This window comes from Trichosurus vulpecula, chromosome 5 (assembly GCF_011100635.1).
Source record: "Trichosurus vulpecula isolate mTriVul1 chromosome 5, mTriVul1.pri, whole genome shotgun sequence".
Classification (NCBI taxonomy): domain Eukaryota; kingdom Metazoa; phylum Chordata; class Mammalia; order Diprotodontia; family Phalangeridae; genus Trichosurus; species Trichosurus vulpecula.
This window is the reverse complement of record NC_050577.1, coordinates 145419339-145444320: the sequence shown is the minus strand read 5'-3', so window position 1 is coordinate 145444320 and position 24982 is coordinate 145419339. Positions and strand designations below refer to the sequence as shown.

At 40.3% G+C, this 24982-nt stretch overlaps 1 protein-coding gene across 1 annotated transcript in view; it reads right to left on the bottom strand.

Annotated features, from left to right (window-relative positions):
• LAMB1 (laminin subunit beta 1) overlaps positions 1 to 24982 on the bottom strand; it is a 92558-nt gene that overhangs the window by 5190 nt on the left and 62386 nt on the right. The window contains exons 24-28 of the mRNA XM_036760125.1: positions 13585 to 13954; positions 9032 to 9216; positions 7785 to 8026; positions 2329 to 2532; positions 1291 to 1435 (exon numbers count right to left, since the gene is read on the bottom strand). Coding sequence (XP_036616020.1) covers positions 1291 to 1435; positions 2329 to 2532; positions 7785 to 8026; positions 9032 to 9216; positions 13585 to 13954 — 1146 coding nt within the window. The remainder of the gene's footprint in view (positions 1 to 1290; positions 1436 to 2328; positions 2533 to 7784; positions 8027 to 9031; positions 9217 to 13584; positions 13955 to 24982) is intronic.

Genomic DNA, 24982 nt, shown 5'->3' with positions numbered 1-24982 from the left:
CACTTCTTTGATCCTGTTTGTTCAGTTTTACTAAATAGTAGATATAGCTTTGGAATTGGAGTGAACGTCTTACACGTACTCCCAAACCTGATTTCACTGAATTCCCTGTACCAATGTTGATAAGCAAGTACCATGCAAATGATAAAAGAGTTATGATAAGAATCTAAGAAAATGGACCCTGAATAATTCAATTGGCAAGAAATGAGAACCTGGAAAATACTAAGAAGTCAATAAAATGTAAGGCAGGAGTTTTCAGTTTTTCTTGGTTTCTTTAACACTATCATGGTGTCTTGCACCATGCACTTACTGTATAAGTAAGTGCTGTTGGATTGTATCAGTAGCCAGGAGTTATTAGAAATGCCATCTGGCATTAACATTTTTACCAAATGAAGATTGTGACATAAAAGACAATTCAAAAACATTTTTCCTCAGGGCAATGGGAAGGGAAAATGACAAGAGTTTGGAGCTGGGAAAGGCCCTTGGAAATTCCTCATCTCACAGAAGAGGAAACTTGAGGGCCCTGAGAAAACAGCAAGTAACAGCTGGAACCCAGACAACCCTATGACTCCACTGCCTTCCCACTACATCCTGAGGCTTCCTTTAGGGCAAATGCAGTTTACTCAGAGTGCTATGCTGGAGCTATTCTTTCGCATTAAACCTCTTTTCTGTCAGATAGGCTCTAATGACCATGATAGAATAAAAACCCTGAGGAGTTCTTTCTATATAGGGTCTTTTTTTGACTTCTAGTTTTTCATCTAGTACACACTTTTCTTTTGTAGGACAATATACAAAGGCACATTTCAGAAATTTGTTTGCTTACTAAGAAATAAGTTTGCTTACTATCCCAATTAGTAAGTTTGCATTTGTACATCTGTATGTTTTTTTTTGTCCTGGACTGAAACTCTCCATGAAGATTACTTCCTTTATGTTGGCACATAAATGGTTGGCCACCATTTCTGCAATTTGTGGAGACTTAAGCCTCAGTGCCCTGGCTTACTCGTAGCCAGAGGCAAGGCTTAGCTCCTGAGGCCTAACATTCCCTAACGTGAGGCCTCACATCTGTAGTATCACTGCTAAATAACTTTTTGAAGCTTATCACACAGTTTAGAGAAAAGGGAAAAATTACTCTCTAACTAGAAAATCTCTTGTCGGAAATCTATTCTAAAATGCAGGTTTAGGTTTGGCTTACATCTCAATCACGAGGCCCTATTTCTTTGATTTATCATTTTAGGATTGGCTTATTCATTCAGCATCAAAACGTTCAAGGGAATAATAAAACATTTTTCTTACGAGTCAGAAAGTTTCGAATTTGCTTGATTAGATTCCTTAGATCCTCATTGCTCTTATCCACTTTTTCTTTGGTGGCGTTAGTTTTCAACAGAACTGCCTGGGCACTTTGTTTTGCTTCATCTGCCCTCAGTTTAGCTTCAGAAACCTAAATGTGGTACATAAAATTAAAATTCACTCCCTCCTTTCATTCAGTCATTCAACAAATGAAACTAAGGTCAAAACATAATGCTTACAGTATCAGGATCTTACAATATTTAGAATCTCAGGCCATTTGAAACATATTCCCCAACTCTAAAGGGCTTTTGTACTAACAGCGAGCTACTGTATGCCCCTCTTCAAAGTCTTTTTTTTTCCAGTTATTAAACCCTCAAAACTTTTAAGTTACCAACAGAAGAGGTTGGTACCTAACTTGCAGAGAGATACCAATTTTGTGGAGTGATAAGAATTAGGAATAATTATTGTTAGAAGATTAAAGGTGATCTAGTCATTGGTTCGAACCTTTTAGAGCTAGAAGGCACCTTAGAGACCTTTAGTCATAGGAACATGGAAGGCATGTTAAAAGGCATCTATCTAGTCCAACTCCCTCATTTTTCAGATGAAGAAATGTCAAGGTCATGAAGTTGGTAGCAGAACAGATTTTGCTCTTGCGTGCTGTGACTTCCTTGCTCCATGTATTTCTACTGTACTACATTATCTGGCTTAAAATATAGTTATGATTTTCTTTATGAGAAAATGATTAGCTGAGTTTCTTTTTGGCCTAGCTAAACGTGTTGGTGGATGCTGGGCCCATGCTAAATCACATGGGTTGCCTCAAATTATTAGCACTGAGATTTGACCTGTTCTGGAATCAGCACTGTTCACTTAGTAACATTTGAACCCAGAAACAACTTCAGCTGAGTCCCACACTCACCTACTCATTTTGAGCCTGGCAGAGCTGAAAATAGCCTATTTTAATCAATCATCATTTATTTCTCCCTTGCCTCTCCTCCCATGTTTCCATCCAACAACAAAAGCGAGAAACTGCTCATGCTAAATTACCGTCTTTGAGAGTTGTTCCACCTCAGCCAGGGCACTGAGGACATCTCTGTCGAAGTCCATGGCTTTCTGCCAGGCGTTATGTGCCACAGTGACCAAGCCATCACAACCAGGTCCACCACATTTCTTTTCCCCATCATCTGTCCTGCAGTTTGGCCCCCCACATGGTGTCTCGGCACAGGAAGCCCCTGGAGGAGTTCCACAAGTCTGCAACAGGTCAAGGTTAGGTAGAATACTTCAGATAGTGATTCTGCTGCAGAGCAGCTATGTAGATCGTGGGTGGCTCCCTCAGAGCACACTGTTACCAATGTCCAATAAGTATACAGAAAAACAGTTAACAGGATGGAGAAGGAAAGGATATATTCAAAATTTCTACAAGTAAACCTAAAATTGACCAGTGAAGGATAATGAAATTCCTATGGCCCACATTCTAGCCCTGTTCTCAATTCATATTCCATTTCCCACCACCCTAAACAAATTCAATATAGTTTGGAACACAGTGCCTAGATATCTACCACTCGGGAATACAAAAATGAAAAATGACAGTCCTTCCCTTCAAGCAACTTACAATCTAGTAGAGGGATATAATTCATAAATAAATATACTGCTGATGTGAGAAAGGCAAAGTACTTTCAGAAAATCTGAGGGAGGAGGGAAAGAAATTACCTTGGAACCCCAGCAAGGGTTTACCTCAAATACAGACAATCTATAGTCTGTGACTGAGGAGTCCCCACTATGATGGCTAAGTGAAAAAGGAACGATCCCTGTAAATCAGTCAACCAGTTATTGAATAGACTTGTTTGGTACACGCTTTTAAATGAAAAAGACAGTGAAGAAATGAGAGAATACTTCAGGGATAAGGAACCTGTGACCTCAAGGCCACACATGGCCCTCTAGGTCCTCAAGTGGGACCCTTTGAATCCAAACTTCACAGAACACCCCTGATTTAGGCTGTTGTAGTTTGGAGGAGGTTTCACAGGAGTGAAATTTACCCTGAGCCTGGGTAGGACTTGATTAGGTGAAGGAGCATGGAAGAAGTCATTCCAGGGTGGGTATGGGCACAACCATCTACCGGGGCAGGGTGGGGTTGGGGAGGTTGTGGCAAACAACATTAGCCATGGCTCATAGGTGATCTAGTCATAGATTCAGAGCTGGAAGAGAACAGAGAAGTCATCTAGGCCGACCTCATTTTGCAGATAAGGAAACTAAGACCAAGACATTGCCCACTGTCACAGAATTCTCCTTCCACTGTGCCATACAGTCAAATGCGTTATTTTCAAACAGCTGCTTTCATTCCTAACCCCACCCCTCACCCCAATCTACAGCAGCTACCACCAAGGGCGGTGAACACGGGACTCACCTTGACTGCCATTCCTATTCAGAGTGCCCTGGAATGAATGTATTGAGAAAGCACCATTCTAGTGCTATCGCCTTTCTTAAGCCACTTTATTAATATAAGTGTGATTCTGAAAGATAATATGGGCTCATTCTTCTGGGGATTGGGAGTAGAGGGGATAAGTAGTAGAAAAAGAGAAAGTGATGATAGATGGGAAATACTGAAAATTAGAGGATAGAAGATTTAATTTCTCTCAAAAAAAGTTTGCAGAACTCTTCTTTCTTCTTTGAACTATTCTTTCTTCATTCCAATCAATTAAATTTGAGAATTTTCTAAGCATATTTCATTTCTTGCATTCATGTTGAACCAATGGCCTTAAAACGCATTTGGTTTATTTCACATGAAATGCTCGAGCAGTTCAATCCTGGACACTATACAAAACATTAGCTTTATTCAGGAGGAGCAAAGGGGCACCAGGGATACTTTATTGGAAAACTGCCTGACAGCTGAAGAGCTCTCCCAGGTCTGTTTTGTTTCAAGAGACCCTGTGAGACAAGGGTAAGGGGAAAAAACAGAACAGTCCCACTCTAGCTAAATATATGCAGAGATAAAGGACAGGGTGTACCTGGAAAACCAAGAGGAACATATATTCCCAAGTTCCACGAGAGGCTCTAGGAATCCAGATTTCTAAGTGGGGAATGTGACACTCCGTAAGAGAAGTTTTAAAGAAGAGATAACCCTCACTGGTGTTTCCATCACCACTTTCTAGACTGGAAAGGCAGTAGGAAATAACATATGGTCTGGAGCCAGAGACTCCATATGATACATGTCGAAATAAAAATTTCCCAAAGGGTTTGTAGCTTTTCCTTACTGCAGTCAGCAGAATGTTGTTTATATTTTATTTCATTTTTATTTTAATAAATTTATTTTTTATTTTTAGTTTACAACACTCAGTTCCACAAGTTTTTGGGTTCCAAATTTTCTCTCCCTCCCTCTCCTCCCCCTTCCTTCCCCAAGATGGCATGTAATCCAATGAAGATTCTACATATACCTTCACATTGAACTTATTTACATAATAGTCCAGTTGTAATGAATTATGGCCAATGGAATGAATCATGACAAAGAAGAAACGAAACCAAAAAAAGGAAAAAAAAAAGAGCAAACAGTTTGCCTCAATCTGCATTCAGACTCCATAATTCTTTCTCCGTACGTGCATAGCTTTTTCCATCATGAGTCTTTTGGAGCTGTCTTTGAACCTTGCATTGATGAGAGGAACCAAGTCTATTGAAGTTAGTCCTTACAGATACTGTGTGTCTGTAATCGTGTATATTTTTTACATATACGTGGCATAGTACAGTTCAGTAGAGAGCCAGCCAAGTCAGAAAGACTTTGACTCTGACACAGACTGACTGTGAACTTGGGCACATTTCCTCTCTTAGAGAGGTGGTCAGTTCTCTAAGGCTCTGTGTTGCCAAGAAGCTACCAATCTATGTTGGCAGGAGGGAACTCCCCGTCTAGGTGACGTTACAGGTCCAGCCCCTGTCTTTAACATAATCTAGTGATGTAGGGAGCAAATGCTGAAATGTCAGCAGAGATGCTGGAAACAGGGAGCCGATCCTCAATTGCAATAGAGAACACCTTAGCCAGTCTATTGGGTTCAATGAATTTCACAGAAGTACCCCGGGCCTTAGTTTTGCTGCCTGAGACAAGGATGTCTATTTCATTTGGATGTCGCACTATCGTCTGTGAAGCTTGGGGACATCCTTGGGGGAAAAAATCAGAACGAGAGCTTTTTTTTCATCTTTGCATCCTCAGCGCCTAGCACAGTGCTCAGAGGCACATACCAGACGTACTGTACCACAACAATACCCCAGAGAACTCATTACCTTTCCTCCCAAACTCATCCTTCTTATCAACTTCTCTACCTCTGTCAAGGGCATTATCAGCATTCCAATCATCCATGTTCTCAATGCAGGAGTCACCTTTGACAGTTTGGTCTCCTCTGGATCACAAAATCATAGATTAAAAGCTTGTAGGAACCTCATAGGACCATAGGGCTAGAGCTGGAAGTGATCTCAGAGGCCAGCCCCATTTTGCAGATAAGCAAACAGGTCCAGATAGGACCTCAAGGTCACTCAGATAGTAAGTGAATGTGTTGGAATTTGAACCCAAGTCTTCCTGACTCCAAATAGAGTAGTCTATCCACCATACTTGTTACCCCAACCCCATAGATCCAATCACAAGCCAGATCTTATCAATTCTACTTTCATATCTTTCACACCAGTTCTGTTCTCTCTATTCCTAACGAAGAGCAGTTGAAGCTCTCATCACTTGTCCGGATTACTGCAATGGCCCTCTCCTCTAGTCTCTCCCCATTCCCATTCTTCCTCCTCACAGCTACCAAAGGAACCTTCCTAAAGCATGGGTCTGAACATGTCATTGCCCGATCAATAGACTCTAATGGTTCAAATCCTGTTACATCCAATACAATCCAATAGGATCCAATTGGATCCAGTAGGATCCAATACAAACTCCTTTGCTGGGCCTTTACGAGTCTTTACAATCTATCTCGCTCCAGCTGACCTTTCCAGGCTGTTCGTGCATCACTCTCGTTAATGCATTCCATGATCTAGCCCAGGGCCGTCCAACCTTAGGTTTTTATTGAAACAACAGACAATATATCTTGCTTTGCCATTTCATTGAGAGCTCGGCTTTGTTTACTAAAGCATTTAGGTAAATTTATACACTTGTAGGCTGGCTGCATAAATCACACTGAGGCCCCTTGCGGCAGGTGGACAGCCCTGATGTACCCCAACAGGCATTTTTGCTGTTTCTTACACAAATTCCTTCCTCACCTCCATCTCTTTAAAACCCCCAGCTTCCTTCAGGACTTGGCTCCAACACCACCTTCCACAGGAAGCCTCTTCTGACTCCTCAGATCCTAATGTCTTCCTCATCAAAATTCGACAGATTTTTTTTTAAATACCTATACATGCAGGTTTGCTTCTTCCAACAAGTAAAACGCTTGTTTCATTTTTTTTTTTGATGAGGGCAGTTGGGGTTATGTGACTTGCCCAAGGTCACACAGCTAGTGTGTCAAGTGTCTGAGGCCACATTTGAACACAGGTCCTCCAGACTCCAGGGTCTACTCACCGCACCACCTAGCTGCCCCCATGCTTGTTTCATTTTTATCTTTTATCTCAGCTGTCACAAAATAGGCACCTAAAAAGGGATGTGTCTTTGGAGGATTTCATCTTTTATCTCATCTGTACTTATACGGCTACCCCTAGGCAAAACCACTATTTTTTTACTTGGCCCCATTTTCCTTTCAGTGTCTTGTGCTATTATGCTGAAGTAAGGTTAGTATGAGCTCTTAGGCCTGCCGCCTGATTTTTAAGAGTCTGATTCCTCAGCTGCCCTCAGGCATGAATATTTTTTAGGTTCTGAGAATGTCCTAGTTTTCTGGGCTGCTCTTAGATTTAAAATGAGATGGTCACCCAGGTAAAATTACTGCTTAAAAAGAACATGTTAATAACTCACTGGGGGAAAAAAGATCCCTTTATAATTCTCCTAGAAACCACCTTTGGCAATGATGGGACTTCTTCCCTTTGGAGGGCTTGTACTATTTGGTGAACAATATCTATGGAAAAAGCTCACGAATAAAATGGATCTAATCTAAATCCAAAGTCAGTCATTAGTCAGTAAGAACAAGGGAATGTGAATTACGCCCCAAAGAAGAAACATGAGGGTGATCTGGGTTAATTTAGAAGAAAAAGGAGGCTAAAAGCAAGAATCCCAGTTCCTTTATGTGCCTTTGATATGGACATAGGGAACCCTGGCCAAGGCACTTAAGCATCCCATGTTGGGGGGGGGGGTGGGGGAGAGGGGAGGTGCAGAGGGGGATTTTACTCTGTTTACCCTGTGGTTGCTATAAGGAGCTAATTTATTTAAGGCCTCTGTAATTCATCCATGAAAGACGCCATATTGAAAAATAGCATCTTTGTATCTTATCCGCAGTACCTAGTAGTGCATTGGCACAAAGCAGGCACACCTTTCTGTGGACTTGATATAAATTTCTGCTCTCAAGCATCACAACCACAAAAGCCAAACCGCCAAAGCTTACCTGTTCAGCTGTCGCAGAAAGATCCAAACTCTGTAATTTGCCTGCAAGCTCATCTAGAAGGCGGGACTGTTCCTCCTGTTTTTCCCTGAACTGGGCCTCTCTTTCCATCATTAAGTCTTCAACTTTGTTTCGAGTAAGGGCTGACTGTTCTACAGTGCTGTTGGGATCTGTGGTGGAGGCATTCACTCTTTCTTCTGCCTCAAGAGACATCTGAAAGTACTTGGTTATACTGTCCAACGCTCCTACAAGATTAGATGAACATACTCAAAGTTAATGCTGATTTCCACCCCCCTCCTACTAACAAATGGATAGTTTCTGTACTATCCTGCCCTATAATTCTTATAAAGAAATGAAATTGTTTGAAAAAAGAGAAAAAAAAATCCCAAGGCGCAAACAGGACCATGTAATTTCCCTTTCCCAAATATAATTTAGTTTTTCATGCCATTCTATCCCCTGCCCCCAAACAACGCTCAAGCTGGGTTCACATGATGATGCACATCTGAATGAAAAGTGAAAAATTAAGTCAGTTATCTGGAATAGTTTTATTATATGATGCCAGACAACGAATATTTGGAAACATCTGGAGAGCTGGCATTGTGTAGATAAAACATCCGGGTGGTTCACTTAACGTTTCACTTTTCATCCAGATGTTCTGCTGTCGGGCAGACAGGGCCAAAGTTAACATTTGTAGAGGCTGATTGTGTACTCAACAGTAATGGGTAATGTGATATAACATAGTCTGGGATTTCTTTTGCTGTTTTTGGCTCCTCTAAGTGGCCCGAAAAGTCAATAAGGTAAGGATTGAAAAAACAAATTCCTGACTAAGCAACATCTTAAATTTAAAGTGACTTGTAGAAGTATCAAGTTAATTCCAAAGCTATCCAAGAGGATACCTACCCAAGAAAAGCTGGGGGGGGTGGGGGGAGCGAAAACAACTAACCAGAAAAACAGGAAATGCAAGTTTGACTCTAGAAGTTATGCCACCACTTAGTTTTTGTGGGACCTTTGAGAAATCATTTAGACTTGCTGGGCCCCAATTCCCACATTTGGCTTATGGAATTTGTCATCCTCATCTAAACCATAAACTTGATGAGAAGAGCTAAGAAAACAGAAAGCTCTTTATGGTGGGGGGTGGGGAGGTGAGTCACTGAGAGGAAAGATTAGTTTGGTATTTAAACAAATTCTCTGACCTGGATTATTCTTTATAACAATTTCCTGACAACCCCCTCCCCAAACCACACGCTTACCCCGAATATCTGAGTTTTTGATAAACTCCAGTTGTTCACCGAGTTCTTTCACTGTTTTGTCTAAGCTCTGTGCATCCGTCTGCAGGGAATCCAATTCTGCGACTGTGCCATTATTTTCTGAGGCTGTGTCAGATAACTTAGCTTCAACCTCGGACATTTTTTCTGTAACATCTTTGGCTAGCTTCCTGTGGACAGAAAGGTAAATCTGCTCAAGCAAAATAAACACAATTTGATTCCCTTTGTGGTAGATTCTCTCTGTGGAGGCTTTATGAGAAAGTCATGCCGGATGAGCAGGGGTGGTGCTCTGCATTGTGAGAGGGGGTATACACGTTGATGAGTAATCGTGGCCCTGCCAAAATTCTGATGACTATTTTAGTATTTCCTAGTGATGAAGCTCGTTCAGCTTGATAGAGATTAAAATGAACTCAGCAAACAATGTCACCTTCCTCTAGATACCAGTTTTATATTTTCTTTCTTAGTTTTTGGACTAGGTCTGTAATTTCATTCAAGGCGATGATGTCAAAATCAAGTAGAAACGGGGGCCGCTAAATGCTACACAGGCATTCCCACAGGCCACATACTGACTTAGAAAACCGCATACTAGTTATACCTATAGTTTATTGTATCTTTATTTATTTGGTTAAATATTTTCTAATTATATTTTATTCTAATTTGGGCCCCTTTCATGAGTGTTGTGGATGGCATGTTTGACACTTCTGATCCAAGGAATTCCTGGTGAGGAAGCTCCCTTTACACACAAAGATCAAATTGGTTCTGCTATTTATAATTTTAGAGACTTGCCTGGGGGCACTAATAGATTAAGGGACTTGCCTTGAATCTTACAACCAGTGTGGGTCAGAAACAGGACTTAAAAGTCAGGAAGCTAGATGGCACAGTTGGTTGAGAGCTAGACTTGGGAGTTAGAACTCACTTAAAATCCTACATCTGATGCTTACTATTGGTGTGACCTTAAGCCAGTCACTTAACCTCTCTGTGCCTCAGTTTCTTCATCTGTAAAATAAGCGGGTTGTATTTGATGGTGTCCAAGTTCCCTTCTATCTCTAAATCTATTGTCCTATGATCCCGGATTCTGAGGCTGGCTCTCTCCTTATGCCACCCTGCCTTGGTATCATATAGGATTATTTTTTAATCTTTCAATGGTTTTACTTTCTTCCAAGAAAAAAATGCCATTTCTTCGAAGAAAACAAAACAAAACAAAAAGATCCACCCCGCTGCCTTGTAGAAGATTAACTATTTAAGACAAATTCCAAAATACTACTGTCATACTCTCAAACCATAGCAACAGCATAGGTCAGACTGTGGAATACCCAATACCATACATAATTTGTTTCACAAACCACATAATTACAAATGCATTTTTTTTTGCTACAAACTCGAGGGACATAATAGGCTCCATTGTTGACTCTTACCCCCACCCCAAAAAACTCTTCTCAAAGCTCCCAGAGATCTCCTTTCTGCCAACAGTGCTTTCAAGATGGAGCATGTGAAGAGGAAGCCACACATCCCACCTCCAGGGAGACCAGTAAGTGCCAGTAAAACTAGCCTTTTTTTCCCTCCCTTCAAACAGGGCTCCATATAACTTCCTTTGTTCTTCCCCAAACAAACAGCCCTTTTAGAGAAGAATGCTGCAAGGCTTTACATAGAAAAGAATGCAGTGTTCTCAGATATTGAGATATGTATGGCAAAAAGAATATTAAAAGATTGCAATACCAAGATACTTCCTAAAAAAAAAAACCCAACCAGATATTCTTGTCTCATATAAATGGAATGGCCAGGCTTAGGGTAGGTATGTATCTATCTGTGTATATGTATGTACATATATTCGGCAAGCTACCTTTACCAAAGACCTTGCTAATGTATTCCTTTGGGGGCCTTATGAGTTTTTGCAGCATGTTTTTGTGAGAACTAATTATTTTTAAATGAAAAATTAGCCTTAGAGCCCGAAAGATATATCTTTGGCAGTCTAGTATTGAAGCCCATCAATGTAATTTTTTTTTCTGTGAGAAGATCAGACCATAACTAGTTAGGCAAATACAGCATGTAGGATTATAGCTGTTAGAAAAATGTAGTCTTGTAACAGACCTCCTGGCGTCCTCTCAAAGAACAACAGATTTTGTTCTTTCCTCAAAGGAAAATTAGAAATCACTGAAGAATCTTTTTAGTTCATGGGTTGGCAATGGGAATACTGCTTTTCAAAAAACTTGTCACCATTACATTCCAAATGGTAAAATCACTTTAGGAGCCACAACCAAGTAAATTTCTCCATTAAATGCATTAAGAATTCACACATAAGGTCTGATGATTCCCTTGATTGACAATCTGGTCCCATGGATGGAATCCTCAACTGGCCATTAATTCAGAGACCACTGCTCCATTCCTGGGTCTCTGGCATGTTATACAATATTTTAACAAGTTGTTTGCTCACTTTGTGCCTCAGTTTCTTTTCTTTTTAAACTGATATTTCAATTGTTCCCTTTTTCCTTCATAGACATTGTAAGAAGATGAATAAAAGGTTTCAGAATCAAAGCATGCTGGAGTTGAAAGGAGCCTTGGAGATCATTTTGTCCAACTCAGACAGGAAGCAGAAATCCCCATCTAGTTTCTTGGAGACCCTGGTATTGCAAGATCCAATTAGAATATACTCCCCAGGAATCCAACTTGGTTTTGCTGAGGTATTATTTTGTCATAATGACTAGAAATCACATCCCCAGAGTAAAGGATCTGCTATGGAATGCTTCTGAAGACTGACTTCTTGGTAGTGAATTAGGCAATGGAAATAAGACATTTTAACTCCAAATGGAAAAGGAAGGATGTATCATACATCCACCATATTTTCTCCCAATTTTCTCCTTGCTCAAGGACTTTTTTGTTTGTTTTCTTCATTTTTTAAGGTGTTTTTATAGTGAATGGTAGAAAATTTCAGGAGAAATTTCTCTGGGAAAGTGGTTGAGATATTTAAGGAGAAGTGAAAAGTAATTTCTAATTAATGGCAAGAAAAATGTCACTGCCAATACTCAACATAACTCACTTTAACTCTTCTCCTTCCTTTTTGCCTATGAAAATATTCAATACAATCAGAGAGAGAAATATCCAGAGGCTGAAGAAAACATGTGTTGTGCATGAATATTTTTTGTACAGCATTTGTTGTAACCAAATTCACAAAGCACTGTTCCTTTGGGACACTCATTCACTAGGTCATGAAAATGGCCTGGTCACAAAGAACCCAAGAAACAATGTGAAATGAAATAATAATAAACCAGTAATACAAATATTTGGGCCTTAAAACTACCACAGGGAAGAATTAGGTATAATATGGGTCCACCTTGGATACCATCCCAGAGGGATTTAGTTATAACAGAGTCAAAAAGATTTGGTTATAATAAGTCAGTTTTACTTTCTTGGTGAGATGAATTTTATAATGAGGATTCAGCTTTATACAGTTCTGCCTAGTGTCCTTTGCCTATTGGTCGAGAGTAAAGACTGTTTACGGCCATACGAGTAATAAGAGACGTCATTTTCATTTAACCATCTTTGTACCTCTTGGCCGGTACACACAGGCTAATCATATAAGAGACAGAGTGGTATGAGGGATGGAGCACGAAATCTGAAGTCAAGGAGACTGCCTCAGACACTAGCTGTGTGATCTTGGGCAGTTACAATCTCTGTGGATCTCAGTTTCCTCATATATAAAATGGACATGATAGCATACAACCTGTAATAATCTAAACACCCAAAGTTAATTAGCACAACTTTTTAGAGACGTGAGATGAAGTTGAATCTTTACCCCAGGATTGAGGTAAAGTTTGGTTTTGGGTATTTGGTTTTTAAAATTTATAAGTGCATTTTTCTATGATTAGAGAATCATAAAGATTTAGAAATGGGAGGGACCTAAGAAGGCCGCTGAGTCCAACCTACTTATCTTACAGATGAGGAAATTGGGTTCTTGTGATGTTCAAACGAGATCCATATAAAGCACTTTACAAACTTTAAAAGCTCTATCTAAATATGAACTGCGCATTATCGGGCATGTAGTAAGTACTTAATAAATGCTTGCTCGCTGATTTGATGAATTATTTCGATCTTTTCAATCTTTAGGGTTGTTTGAGAGTACATATAAAAACGGCCCTAGAATAAGGCACCCATTCTCCTCCTTTATATTTAATGGTTAGTGGACTTTCGAGCAGGTGGACAAATGGTAGATTTTTAAATAAATATGTAATATTTAAATAAAAATCTCAGGTTGTCATCTCATCTGCAGGCTTACTGAAAATATCTTGGGTTAGCAGACATGATGGCGATAATATATACTTTATCCTATTCCCACATGATTTGGTTCTCTTCTACTAGGTCTGACCATTTTTGAAAACTTTTCCCTCCTGTACTTTGGAGACAACATGTATTTAATAGAGCAGCATCTATTAAAAATGTGGTTCTTAAAAAAAAAAGGTAAGGGGTTCCCTGGCAAATTTTGGGTCTTTGTTTAAGATCCAAGTAATAGTATGAACTGTTCCCACCACTCAAAAGCTACTCACTCTGCTTCCTCAAAGAGGTTTCCAATGTTCTTCAGGGGCTCTGCAGCTGGGCTATGGGCAAGTATACTCTTTATCTCATTGACTTTCCTTTCCACAGAATCAACTGTGTCTCGGTAAGGCCCAATCACACCACTGATCTTCAAAGCTTTTGCTTTCTCCAGGAATTTGTGGGTCCTGTTGGTCAGCTCAGAGATGATGACATCCCATAATGCAAAGCACTGGTGGCAGGGAGTGCAATCAGGGAAGACGCCTGAATACCCACGGGTGCACTTGTCACAGCGTGCCCCCTCCACACCCTCAATGCAAACACACTGGCCTGTGGACTGGTCACACTGACTTGTCTCGATTCCTCTTGGGTCACAGTCACAGGCTAGAAAAGGAAAAAAAAAGTTTCAAAAATTAGATCTGTACATCACAGAAGGCATCACATGAAACCTCACAGGAAAGAAGGGTCTTTAGAGGGTACAGCTGGATGCGGGACCGGATAAAGAATAATGAACAATAAAGGATTCCTGGAATAATTTAAACACTAAAAGTTAATTGGCCCAACTTTTTAGAGACATGAGATAAAGTTAAATCCTTTCCTCAGGGACTTGGGCACTTTGTTTTAAAAATTTGTAAGTGCATTCTTCTATGATCAGAGAATCATAAAGATTTAGAGTTTGGAGGGACCTAAGAAGGCCACTGAGTCCAACCTGCTCACTTTACAGATGAGGAAACTGAGATCCAAAGAGATTATGTTACTTGCTCAATGCTACACTGGGAGTAAGGTGGCAGCGCCAACATCTGAAGCCCAATCTTCTGACTTCCAATCTGGTCTTCTTTCTACTGTAACCTGCTTGTGGGACTATGATTGTGAGGATGGTACTAGCACTGGAATGAAGGATCCTATCTGAACATTAAAAACTGAAAAGGCTTGCCTTTCTCCCTGAATGCAGTATTAAAAGAATGTTACCCAAAACCATTTGCTCTCTGCTCAAGAAATTTATAGGACAATTGGATCCAACCAGTCACCAAATATCTGGATTTCTCCAATTGTAATCCCTCGTTACTAGAACTTCAATTACTGGGACTTCTCCACTGTGTTCACTATTGGGGAAAAAAGTTCATCAGCCTGCCTGCCAGATCCCATCAGCTTTGGTACCCTCTATCCCTGAGATTGGAGGGTGCAGGCATTGTTACAGTAATTAAGGCTGGACTTTTTTTTACTGTTTTCTCTTTTGGAGCACTTATTTAATCAAGTGCCCTTGATGAGTCTGGCTTTTGTTTCTTTGGGCCTTTGTGTCTTTGATTAAATCAGCAGTCTCTGATGACCTGCTTACCTTAAGGGAAAGCCTAGTTTACATGGGTTTCAATCACATGTTTGTGACACCAGAAGCTTTTAGGTGACGTGGGTTTGAGTCGCATGTTGTGACGTCCTCTGACCCTGAACAGGGTACATAAACTCAGAGGTTGGTGTTTTGCCTTTAGGGCTCACTCGTGGAAGGCACGTTGAGACTCTGGGCAAGCCCCAGCTCTGCTAACCCAGACCCATTGGTGCTTCTCTTTTTTGGTAACTATGTATGTGATGTCTTGATTAGACAAAGCCTATCTGCTGCATATGGTTATTTGCTCTGTTTATATTGTCTCTGTTTGTATTGGTTCTGAAGTTCAGGGTGGGGGCTTTTCCCCTTGCACTAAATGTATGATATATGTACGTCTGATTAAAGTGAGTTTGTTAACCCCTTAAAGTTGCTTTCCTTAGAAAAGCAGATCGAAGAACGTGTGCTGGTGTTATTGGTCTGATACCTCACCAGCAGCTGCTAGCCAAATGGTTGTTACAGCCATGAACCTGTTACAGCCTCCACGTAAGGGGGTGGAGCTCAGCTCAGACACCTCATTTCTCATCTGGCTGCCCTGCTCTGGGCCTTCTTCACCAGGCCCCTGTGTTGAGTATCTTCCTACCTGCCTCCTCCCTCATAGCTTCCTTTTGTGTGTTGTCCTTAATCTGGAAAATGGGGATAATCGCAGCACCTGCCTCCTAGGGTTGTTGTGAGGATGAGTTAATATTTATAAAGTACCTTGCAAAATCTTAAAGTATTAATGATGCCATTATTATAATTATCATTATTATTTGTTCAGGCATGTTCAACTCTTCGTGACCCCATTTGGGGTTTTCTTGGCAAAGATACTGGAGTGGCTTGCCATTTCCTTCTCCAGCTCATTTAATGGATGAGAAAATTGAAGCAAATGAGGTTAAGTGACTTTCCCAGGGTCACACAGCTAGGAAGTATCTGAGACCAGACTTGAATGCAGGTCTTCCCGACTCCAGGTCCAGTTGCCTCATAGTAATGTATGTTGTTATATAGTATAATGGGGCAGCTAGATAGCTCCATGGATAGAGTGCTAGGCCTGGAGTTGGGAAGACCCAAGTTCAAATCTGGCCTCAGATACTTCCTAGCTATGTGACCCTGGGCAAGTTCACTTAATCTCTGTTTACCTTAATCCACAAGAGAAGAAAATAGCAAACCACTTCAGGATCTTTGCCAAGAAAGCCTCAAATGGGATCTCAAAGAGTTGGACATGACTGAACAATGACTGGAAAACAAAGACTATATCCTGAGAGCACTACTCTGATTTCTGGAGTCAAGTTTCTTCTAGACTCTCCTAAGCAGTCCATTGGCCAGTAGAATGTCTTCAGATAACTCAGCCTTTTGCAAAAGAGGAAAATACACCTCCCCTTCCTTTTCTTGTTTATGATTTTTTTCTTTTTCTTTTTTTTTTTTTTGAGGGGAGGAGGGCAGGGCAATTGGGGTTAAGTAACTTACCCAAGGTCACACAGCTAGTAAGTGTGTCAAATGTCTGAGGTCGCATTTGAACTCAGGTCCCCCTGACTCCAGGGCTGGTGCTCTACTCACTGTGCCACTAGCTGCCCCTCATTTATGATTTTTTTCAATACATCTTTTCTACTATTTTGCAACTGATCTCTCATATTTGAAAGAACAAACAATCCTCAGGAGAATGAACCCTCTATTCCCCCATACACAAGTCATAGTTTGAGATGAAAAATGGAAGGCAGAAACAAAAAGTCTACAGGAAACCATTTTGTTAAGAGGATGGTCATTAAGAATAAAAGGCAGGTGACCCAGCCTAGCCAGCATAAAACAGACAGAACACCCATTTCCTTTAAAGATTATTTAACAAGATGGCTTTGTTGCCCAGATGAAAGCCTTCTGCTCATCAAATCTGTCAACAATCATTCATAAAGCTTCCTCAGGCAAATCATTTATAAATTTCCACCAAGGAAGCCTGAGTCCTCCTGCGTAAAGAGGTCTGATTTTATTTTTGCTTTTCTTTTGAGGGATGGGCTAGGGAGTAGGGCCATGAGAGAAAATGGGTTAAACTGGTTTGAGGAAACGAATACTACTTAGACAGACGTGTCAAGAGACATACTTCTCTTCCCTCTGACCCCCTCAAACCAAAACTTAATCAGGGAAGTCTGAAACCATGTCTTGATCAATGCTTAATATAACTTCTCACCCATCTTTCTCATCCTTTAATTAACAACTGAGAGCTGAACACCTATGCTGTAAATTTAAGTGGCCCTCAAACTGCCAGACACTCATATTCGCAAAGTGGTTTTTGAGTCTTTTTTTTTTAAAACAATAGGATTGAGGTTGAAAATCATAAAATTAAAGTACTTCGGTTAGGGCAGCTAGGTGGCACAGGGGACAGAGCACCAGACCTGGCATCAGGAAGACCTGGGTTCAAATCTGGCCTCAGACTCCTCTTACTAGGTCTGTGACTCTGGACAAGTCACTTCCCTTCTCTTTGTCCCAATTTCCTCTTCTGTAAAATAGGGGTGTAATATTATCTACTTCTCAGAGTTGTCGTGAGGTTCAAGTGAGGTAATAATTATGAAGAGCTTAGCACGGTGCCTGGTACACAATATATATAAATGTTAGTTATTTGTTGTTATTAATTCAGAAGAGAGATCTTAACACAGCAAATAACTCTGAACAACTAGGTTACTTTACTGGAATGCCTAGTTGAAGTGTTACCTATAGCATTAAAAGCCAACTCGGAATGCCAACCTAATCCTCTAGATGGAATTCTCCCAGCATGCTTTGTTGTTGGGAAATGTTAAGCCTAACAGAAAGATGCCCAAGCTGCTCCAGGAGTGTTAAGTAGAAAGAAAACTCTAGAGGGCTGAACAGCCAGTTTGAATCTACCTTTCTCTTCCAGAGAAGCTGAGTAAACCGAGTAGTTTCCATTAAAATCCTGGCCAATAGCTGAGAATACCATGCAAAAGATTCCTTGTCAGTGTGGACACAGCCAGAGAATTTGGATCAAAAGGGTCCCAGAGCAATTCAACCTTATTCCACAAAATGTTCATTGACTGTCCTTTCTTAGGCTCTAACCCTTATCTTGGTGAAAAAAATCCCAAACAAACAAACAAAAAAAAAACCCTCCTTGTGCCCATTTCTATACGTGCTGCTCCAAATGGTATAACAGAAATAGGCCAGGACTACAGTATGCATTTCAGCCCTGACAATTCATAATACCAGTGTGACCTTGGGCAAGACTCCTCTGGCTGTTTCCTTATCTGGAAAATGAAGGGATTGGATTACATGACCTCTAAATCCCTGTCCTGTCCCCCCACAGCTCTATATCTATTATCCTATGACCCTAGACGAGCAATTACTGCTTGACTTAATAGGAAAAGAGACAAATGAAGTGACTGGATTTTTAAGTGTTAGATTTACTGGTTCACGATAAGGTTACATTTCCTGATTTATGTCTAAATTTTCAACCAATCTTGACACTGAACAGCTATAGACTTAAGAGGCAGAAGAGACATTAGGGACCATGTAACCTAATCTGCTCAATTGACAAGTATTGTTGCTGTCTTACAAAGAATCAAATTATTCAGGGTGAGTCAAAGGTCCTTCTATACATCCTGTGGATGATGTTAGCACCCACTGGACTACAGAGCACCCTCTCTACAACAAGCAGCCAGGTTTCAGGTGACAGCAATCTTTGCATCAATACTTCTCATTTTAACATGCTTGCCTTATCAAGACCAGGATCCATGTCAAAGGTCAGTTTCAACATGAGTGAAAAGGGGCTTCTTTTGCCTTTCCATATAGGAAACAAGGCCACTGTGTTTCCTTGCTTATCCTTCTATATCCCTGGCAAGCACCTATGAATACAAACAAATGTGCAACCTAGGAAGTCCAGTCTTCAGCCAAAGAGTAAAAGCACACAATGAGATCTCCATCTTGCTGGAGAACATCACCTTGTCTCGAGGTGTGAAAATCACTTCTCCTGAACTGACAGATTTTAACTAAAAAGTTCTTTTCCTCCCACTTTTCTGGGCTCTTTAAGGTTAATTTTTCTCCGTGATCTTTCTTGCCAAAAAAAAGCAATGTGTCTGTGTGCGTGTGCGCGCGCGTATGTGGTGAACATTCCCAATGTGGATTGAGAACAGATTTCAAACTTGACTACACAGTCCACAGTGGATAATGAGAAAATACAAAGGTTACTCAGTTTGGTTGAAGGAAAAAAAACCAGCCTTTTTCTTTTGGACAAGTCAAGCGAACGAGTGGAAGATACTGTTAATCAGTTGAGAAGATGGGGAGAACCCTGGTCATGCTTTACTGGGGTAGGAGGATGACAGAATTCAGTCACAGTACAGATGGTCTTTCAGTGATTAAGCAGGAATCTAGGATGCTGGAGCCCCCTTGCCAAAGGAAACCCACCTTTGAGAGAATGACCTAATACATCACCCTGGCAGTTTGAAAGAAATCATCCTCTCAAGTGTGACAATACTTAAATAGAACTTCTTAAAATATGAAAATTGAAAAGGCAATGAAATGTGCAAAGGTCTTGGCATTTGATTAAAAACACCTGAATAATGAAAGTGACATACGGGTACCTGGAGGGGTGGGGAGGTAAAAGGCCCATTTCTTAATTTTTATAGTACTGTATGAAGAATAAAATAATCTCTAATGATGATGATGATGAAACAGCTCCATCTGTATATAGTAATTTAAAATTTGCAAACTGTTTTACATACATTACTAGCAGACTGCAGGGTACAATGGAAAGTACTGCCTCAAAGTGACTGGCCCAGTCAAAGGACTGGGGTTCAAATCCTACCTCTGACATGAACTGAATTATACCTTAAGTCCCTTGACCTCCCTGGGCCTCAGTTTTCCTTATCTGTACAATAGGTAGAGATGGACTAGACTAGATGGACTTGAAGATCCTTTCCAGCTCTAGATCTTTGTGGTCCAAGGTCATTATCTCCTTTGAGCTTTACACAATAACCCCCATTTTAAAGATGAGAAAAATGAGGTTCAGAAAGGGTAGATACTTTGTCTGAGACTCTATAGGGAGTTCCCCCATCCGGGAATGGTATAGGAACCATTCCCTATACCACTGAAATCACAGATCCAGTCCCTTTCCCCAACCTTTTACTGTGTATTAGCCTGAGTTATGGGGCTTGTCTGTGTGTTGATTTCATTTTTGAATTTTCCCATAGAAGAACTGTCTTTTTGTTACACTGCTTCATGTTCCCATGCCGTCAACTTCTCTAGAAGCTGTAATTCTATCTGTGGTGGGAGAATACCAGTTCAACGTCATGGGACTTAAAGACGAGAATTACTTGCCAAGAATGGTTTCCTCCCATGAAATGCTATTGAGAAACACGCTCACTCTCACTTGCCAGCATCAAGGATCTATTGCAGCATCTGTGCTGGGGAAGATATGTCTAGGCAAGTATTCCAGATGGGAGCCAGAGCTAAAGTCCTCTTGGGGAAGTTGGATTCCCTGAGACTTCACACTTGAAAAGCAAGAGTCATGTTTTGCAGATGGCTGGGTCACAGTTCAACTAATGTTAACAGCTGATCTTGGGCTTAGTTTGAGAGGTGACCCAATGACTATCCTAAAAAGTATCATACTTTAATATCATGAGGGATAGGGTGCTGTTAAAGCTATTACGGACATGGAATAGTTTCTTTGTTTATCCCATTTCTAGAAATGCCTTTTTCCAGTCAGGTCACTTGGGAGGGCAAATAGTCTTTGTAAAAGGAATGAACACCAAAGATCTTTTCAACGAAAATCACATATTTATGCAGTTAAAGTGAAATGCTTGATTTACACTCAAACACCCCCAAAATGGAAAAATTATACAGAAAATCTTGCTACAATGGGTCTAAATGCTGTAAATGGGCTGCAAAAGTAGCATAATTGACAGAAGTAATTTTCTTATTTCTGGAGTTCACAAAAGGGGTAAAGGTGGGATAAATGAAAATTAGTACACAGCAGGGGGCTTGCTTTAAAAGAGTGAGGTTATTTGGGAAAGGATTAAATCTGTTCACTTTGACAAGAGGAAAATGTGGGTGTAATACGGACACAGCCCATGGATTGCCTGAGAAAGGGCCACTTAGATGTGATAGTCAGGGGTTTAGGTGTAAATTAGTGGGGATGAGTTTCATATACATTCCTCTTTTTTGTTTTTCTTTGAGCACTGTGAGGTTTTGGGTTTGCTTATTAGCCATTAGATCGATGCTACAAAAGTAACTATTATAAAGAAAAAGAGAAGAGGAAAAGACGGGTACAGTGATAATACGACTAGATACAGAGGAACTGAGTGTCTTTCTGAGTGTTTCTGGGAAGGAAGGAAGAAAAATAAGAAAGAAGAGGGTAGAAGGAGGAAAGAAGGGAGGAAAATATGGAGTAAGAGAGGGAGGGAGGGAAACCGTGCTGGCTACAAGAGGACCATGTTTTCCCCCTTTGGAGCATTCTCCTCTCTTTGTGTCTTATTTTCCACACTAGTGACCCTCTCTTGCACAGGCCACAGCTATTCTCTGGCTCTGCCCAAACTAGTTCTCTCTCTCTCCACAGCTGAAGGTGAAGCCGGATCATCAGCTTCATTTTATAGATGAAGAAACTGACATCGTGATGGCAGATGCTGAATGGTTTTATGAACGAGTCGGGGCACATGCTGTCCTTTCTGCTTTCCATCTTTAAAATGGATCACAAAAATGCTAGTGATTATAGCCACGTAGGGAGGAAGTGCTGTAAGAAATAATCCTGGCTCCCAAAATGGTGATGGAAGGGAAGAGCCCAGTTCCTCCCGTATAAGATCTTTAAATAGATCACAAGTTCAGAGATTTAGGACTAGAAGGTACCTCAGAGGTCATTAAGTTCATCATGTTTCTACAGATGATGAAATTGAGGTTCAGAGTTTATGCTGAATTCCCTCAAAGGGCCTCGCTTGAGGACCTAGAAGGCCACATGTGGTCAAAAGAACATACTTGAGAACCTAGAGGGCCACATGTGGCCTCTAGGCTACAGGTTCCTCACCCCTGGTTTAAGTGGTTTTTCCCCAGGGTGACACAGGTAATACATAATGGAGCTGAGATTTTGAACTGAAGTCATCTGACTCTTAAATCTAGTGTTCTTACAATGCTGCCTTCTCATTAACAAAATAAAAAGAGAAGAGTATTATATTTTTAGGTTTAATTAGTACATATTGTGTACAGAGCACTGTCCTAAGTACTGAGAGGGATACAAAGTTTAGGTAAGATATGCTGTCTCTTTATGGAACTTACTGTCTATTACGTTACAGTAACAAATGTCTGTCAGTAATGTGTTATCAGGTGACTTGAGCTGATGCAGGTTTTGCTCTACACACGACACAGGTAGGGTGATCAGTAGTCAGGTAATTATTTAGGCCAAATGAGTTAATGCAAGATACCGCAGAGAAGAGTCAGGAGACATTATAGAATGGTGTAGGAACACAAAGCCAGAATATCTATTTCTAAGTAGAGAAGACGCCACGATGGCTGTGCAGAAATGTCAGAATGACTAAACCATGAGGAGCTGGTGTGTTGTCATTACATTTAAAGGACATGGGCTAAGAATCTAACATCTTAGAAATTCAGTCAGGGTATTTGAGGTTGTATCCAGTCTGTTTTAGGTCTATGTATTCTTACACATAATCTTAGTCTGACAAATAAAACATAATTATTTCATTAATATAATTAATTTCATATAATACTTTCACATTTTTCAAAAGTTTTCTTCCCTGTGACATAGGTTTTTTAAAAAAGGAAATCAAGGTCCAAGAGCAATGGTGGTGGGGAATGTCAAAAGTAGTCCAATAGCTTACCCAGTGGTGTTTAACCAACAGTCAATATATCATAAAATGCGTTTGTCACCTTTCCCCAGTCCCCACACTCAGCTCAAGCCATGTTTGTTGTTTTGGAGACATACAGAGTACAAAAAAAATTCCCAAAGTTCAAATTTCTTTCTTCTTTTTTTTTTTTGGGCAATATAAGTGTATTTCTTCTCTTAAATTAATCACTGTCTTGGCTTGTTCATGTTTTTTTTCCCTACCTTCTGGAAGGCTTGGGAAACTTTAGGAAAAAGGAACATTAGTTTAATAACTAGTTGGACCTTTCCTGTATCCTCCAGAGTCAGATGACTTCAGTTCAAAATCTTAGCTCCATCATGTATTACCTGTGTGACCTTGGGGAAAAAGCACTTAAACCAGGTGTGGGGAACCTGCGGCCTCAAGGCCACATCTGTGTGGCCCTCCAGGTCCTGAAGTGTGGCCCTAAAGGGCCACACTTGAGGACCACATTCTGCAATCTCATCAAGGTATACCCAACTGGGCATAAAAAATGCTCACTGAAAATGCATTCATGTTTTAGAACCAAGGGTAATTCCTGTTTAAAGAATATCATCTACTATTCCTGCTTGGTCCATATTTAGTCAGTTACTAGTAGAAAGTGTGGTGACATATATGACATTTGACCATTTCTGAGATATTCTGGAGCCTATTTTTCAGTAGATCTATCAAAATTACCTAGGACAAAATCAAATAGTTTTAAGGATTTCAACCATGTTCCACATAGTCAGATTTGAAATCAATTATATTCTCTCTTTCAAATCTCATTTTTTTTTTTGGTTAGAGTATACCCATCCAATCTCTTCTGCATTACTTACTGCAGAGGCCTTCAGCACAACTCAATTGGTATGATGTCATCTGAGAGGAGAGACATTTACAGAACTTTGCCATCACCGGGAAACTCTTCTTTTGTCTGGCCTGCACAGTGGATTATTGAAAATTGTATGCAGAGAAGGCACCAGGGACAGGTAGATGGCACAGCGGATAGAGCACTGGGCCTGGAATCAGGATGACCTGAGTTCAAATTGGGTCTCGGGCACTTACTAGCTGTGTGACCCTGGACAAGTAACTTAATCCTGTTTGCCTCAGTTTCCTCATCTTAAAATGAGCTGGAGCAAGCCACTCCAGTATTGTTGCCAAGAAAACTCCAAATGGGGTCATAAAGAGTCGATCATAACTGAACAACAATGAAGAGAAGACATCTAGACCAAAGATAATGTTCAGGGTTACATTTTGTTTTACAAGACTAATAGTTTAGGAAAAAAAAGCAGGATTTCCTATTCTCTATACCTCTCAGTCAGTTCTGTTACCAAAAAAGAGGTTTTTGCTACAGAAATTTAACTACAAAAAACTGTTCACTTTTCATGTTTTCATCAAAGAAACCCTTCATGCCCATATAGATCATTACCATAAAAATTTTTATAACAACAGTAGCAAATATTTATACAGCTCTTTAAGGTTTGCAAAGGCATATCATATGTATGTGTATATATGTATATGTCATATGATCCTCACAACTACCCTGTGAAGGAAATGTCCTTATTATCACCATTTTGTAGATGAGGAAAATGAAGCTGAAATCAGTTAAATGTTTTGTGCAGGGTTACAGAGATAGTAAGTGTGTGAGGCAGGATTTGAACTTGGGTCTTCATGACTAAAAGTCTAGCACTCTGTCCACTATCACAACTGAGTGAATGGATTACCGATGTCTTCTTTGCTGCCATTTATTGGTTATATTACCATATGAGTTTTCCCATTCTTTTCAAACCTTTTCCTCTTCGAGTTCAACTGAAAATGAATCCTTTTGCACTTTAAAATTGTGTTCCCTCTAGCGTATATTTTTTGTCATAATGATTTATTTGGTCATCTCCAGTTGCTCTTCCTGACTTCATCATCTTAAGTGCCCCTTCTTTACAGAGTACATGGGGTACTGAGGTGACAGCATTCCAACGTGACATCCCCATCATCATCACCGAGGAGAACAGCTTCTGTCTTCTGTCATCCTGTTAATGTTCTGTAAATGAACTTGTACTATAAGTAAGCGTTGCTTTATCTGCCATCTCTCTCTCTGCCTGGCAAGGTGATTAAGTGTCTGAGGCCAAGGGATTTTTAAAAAACACCTTCTGCCTCATTTTGGTGGCCTTTTGGGCTGTGATTAAGTTTCTCTAAGAAGCAATGAAAATCATAGATGACATCTTCAATTATGTCCATTTTCCA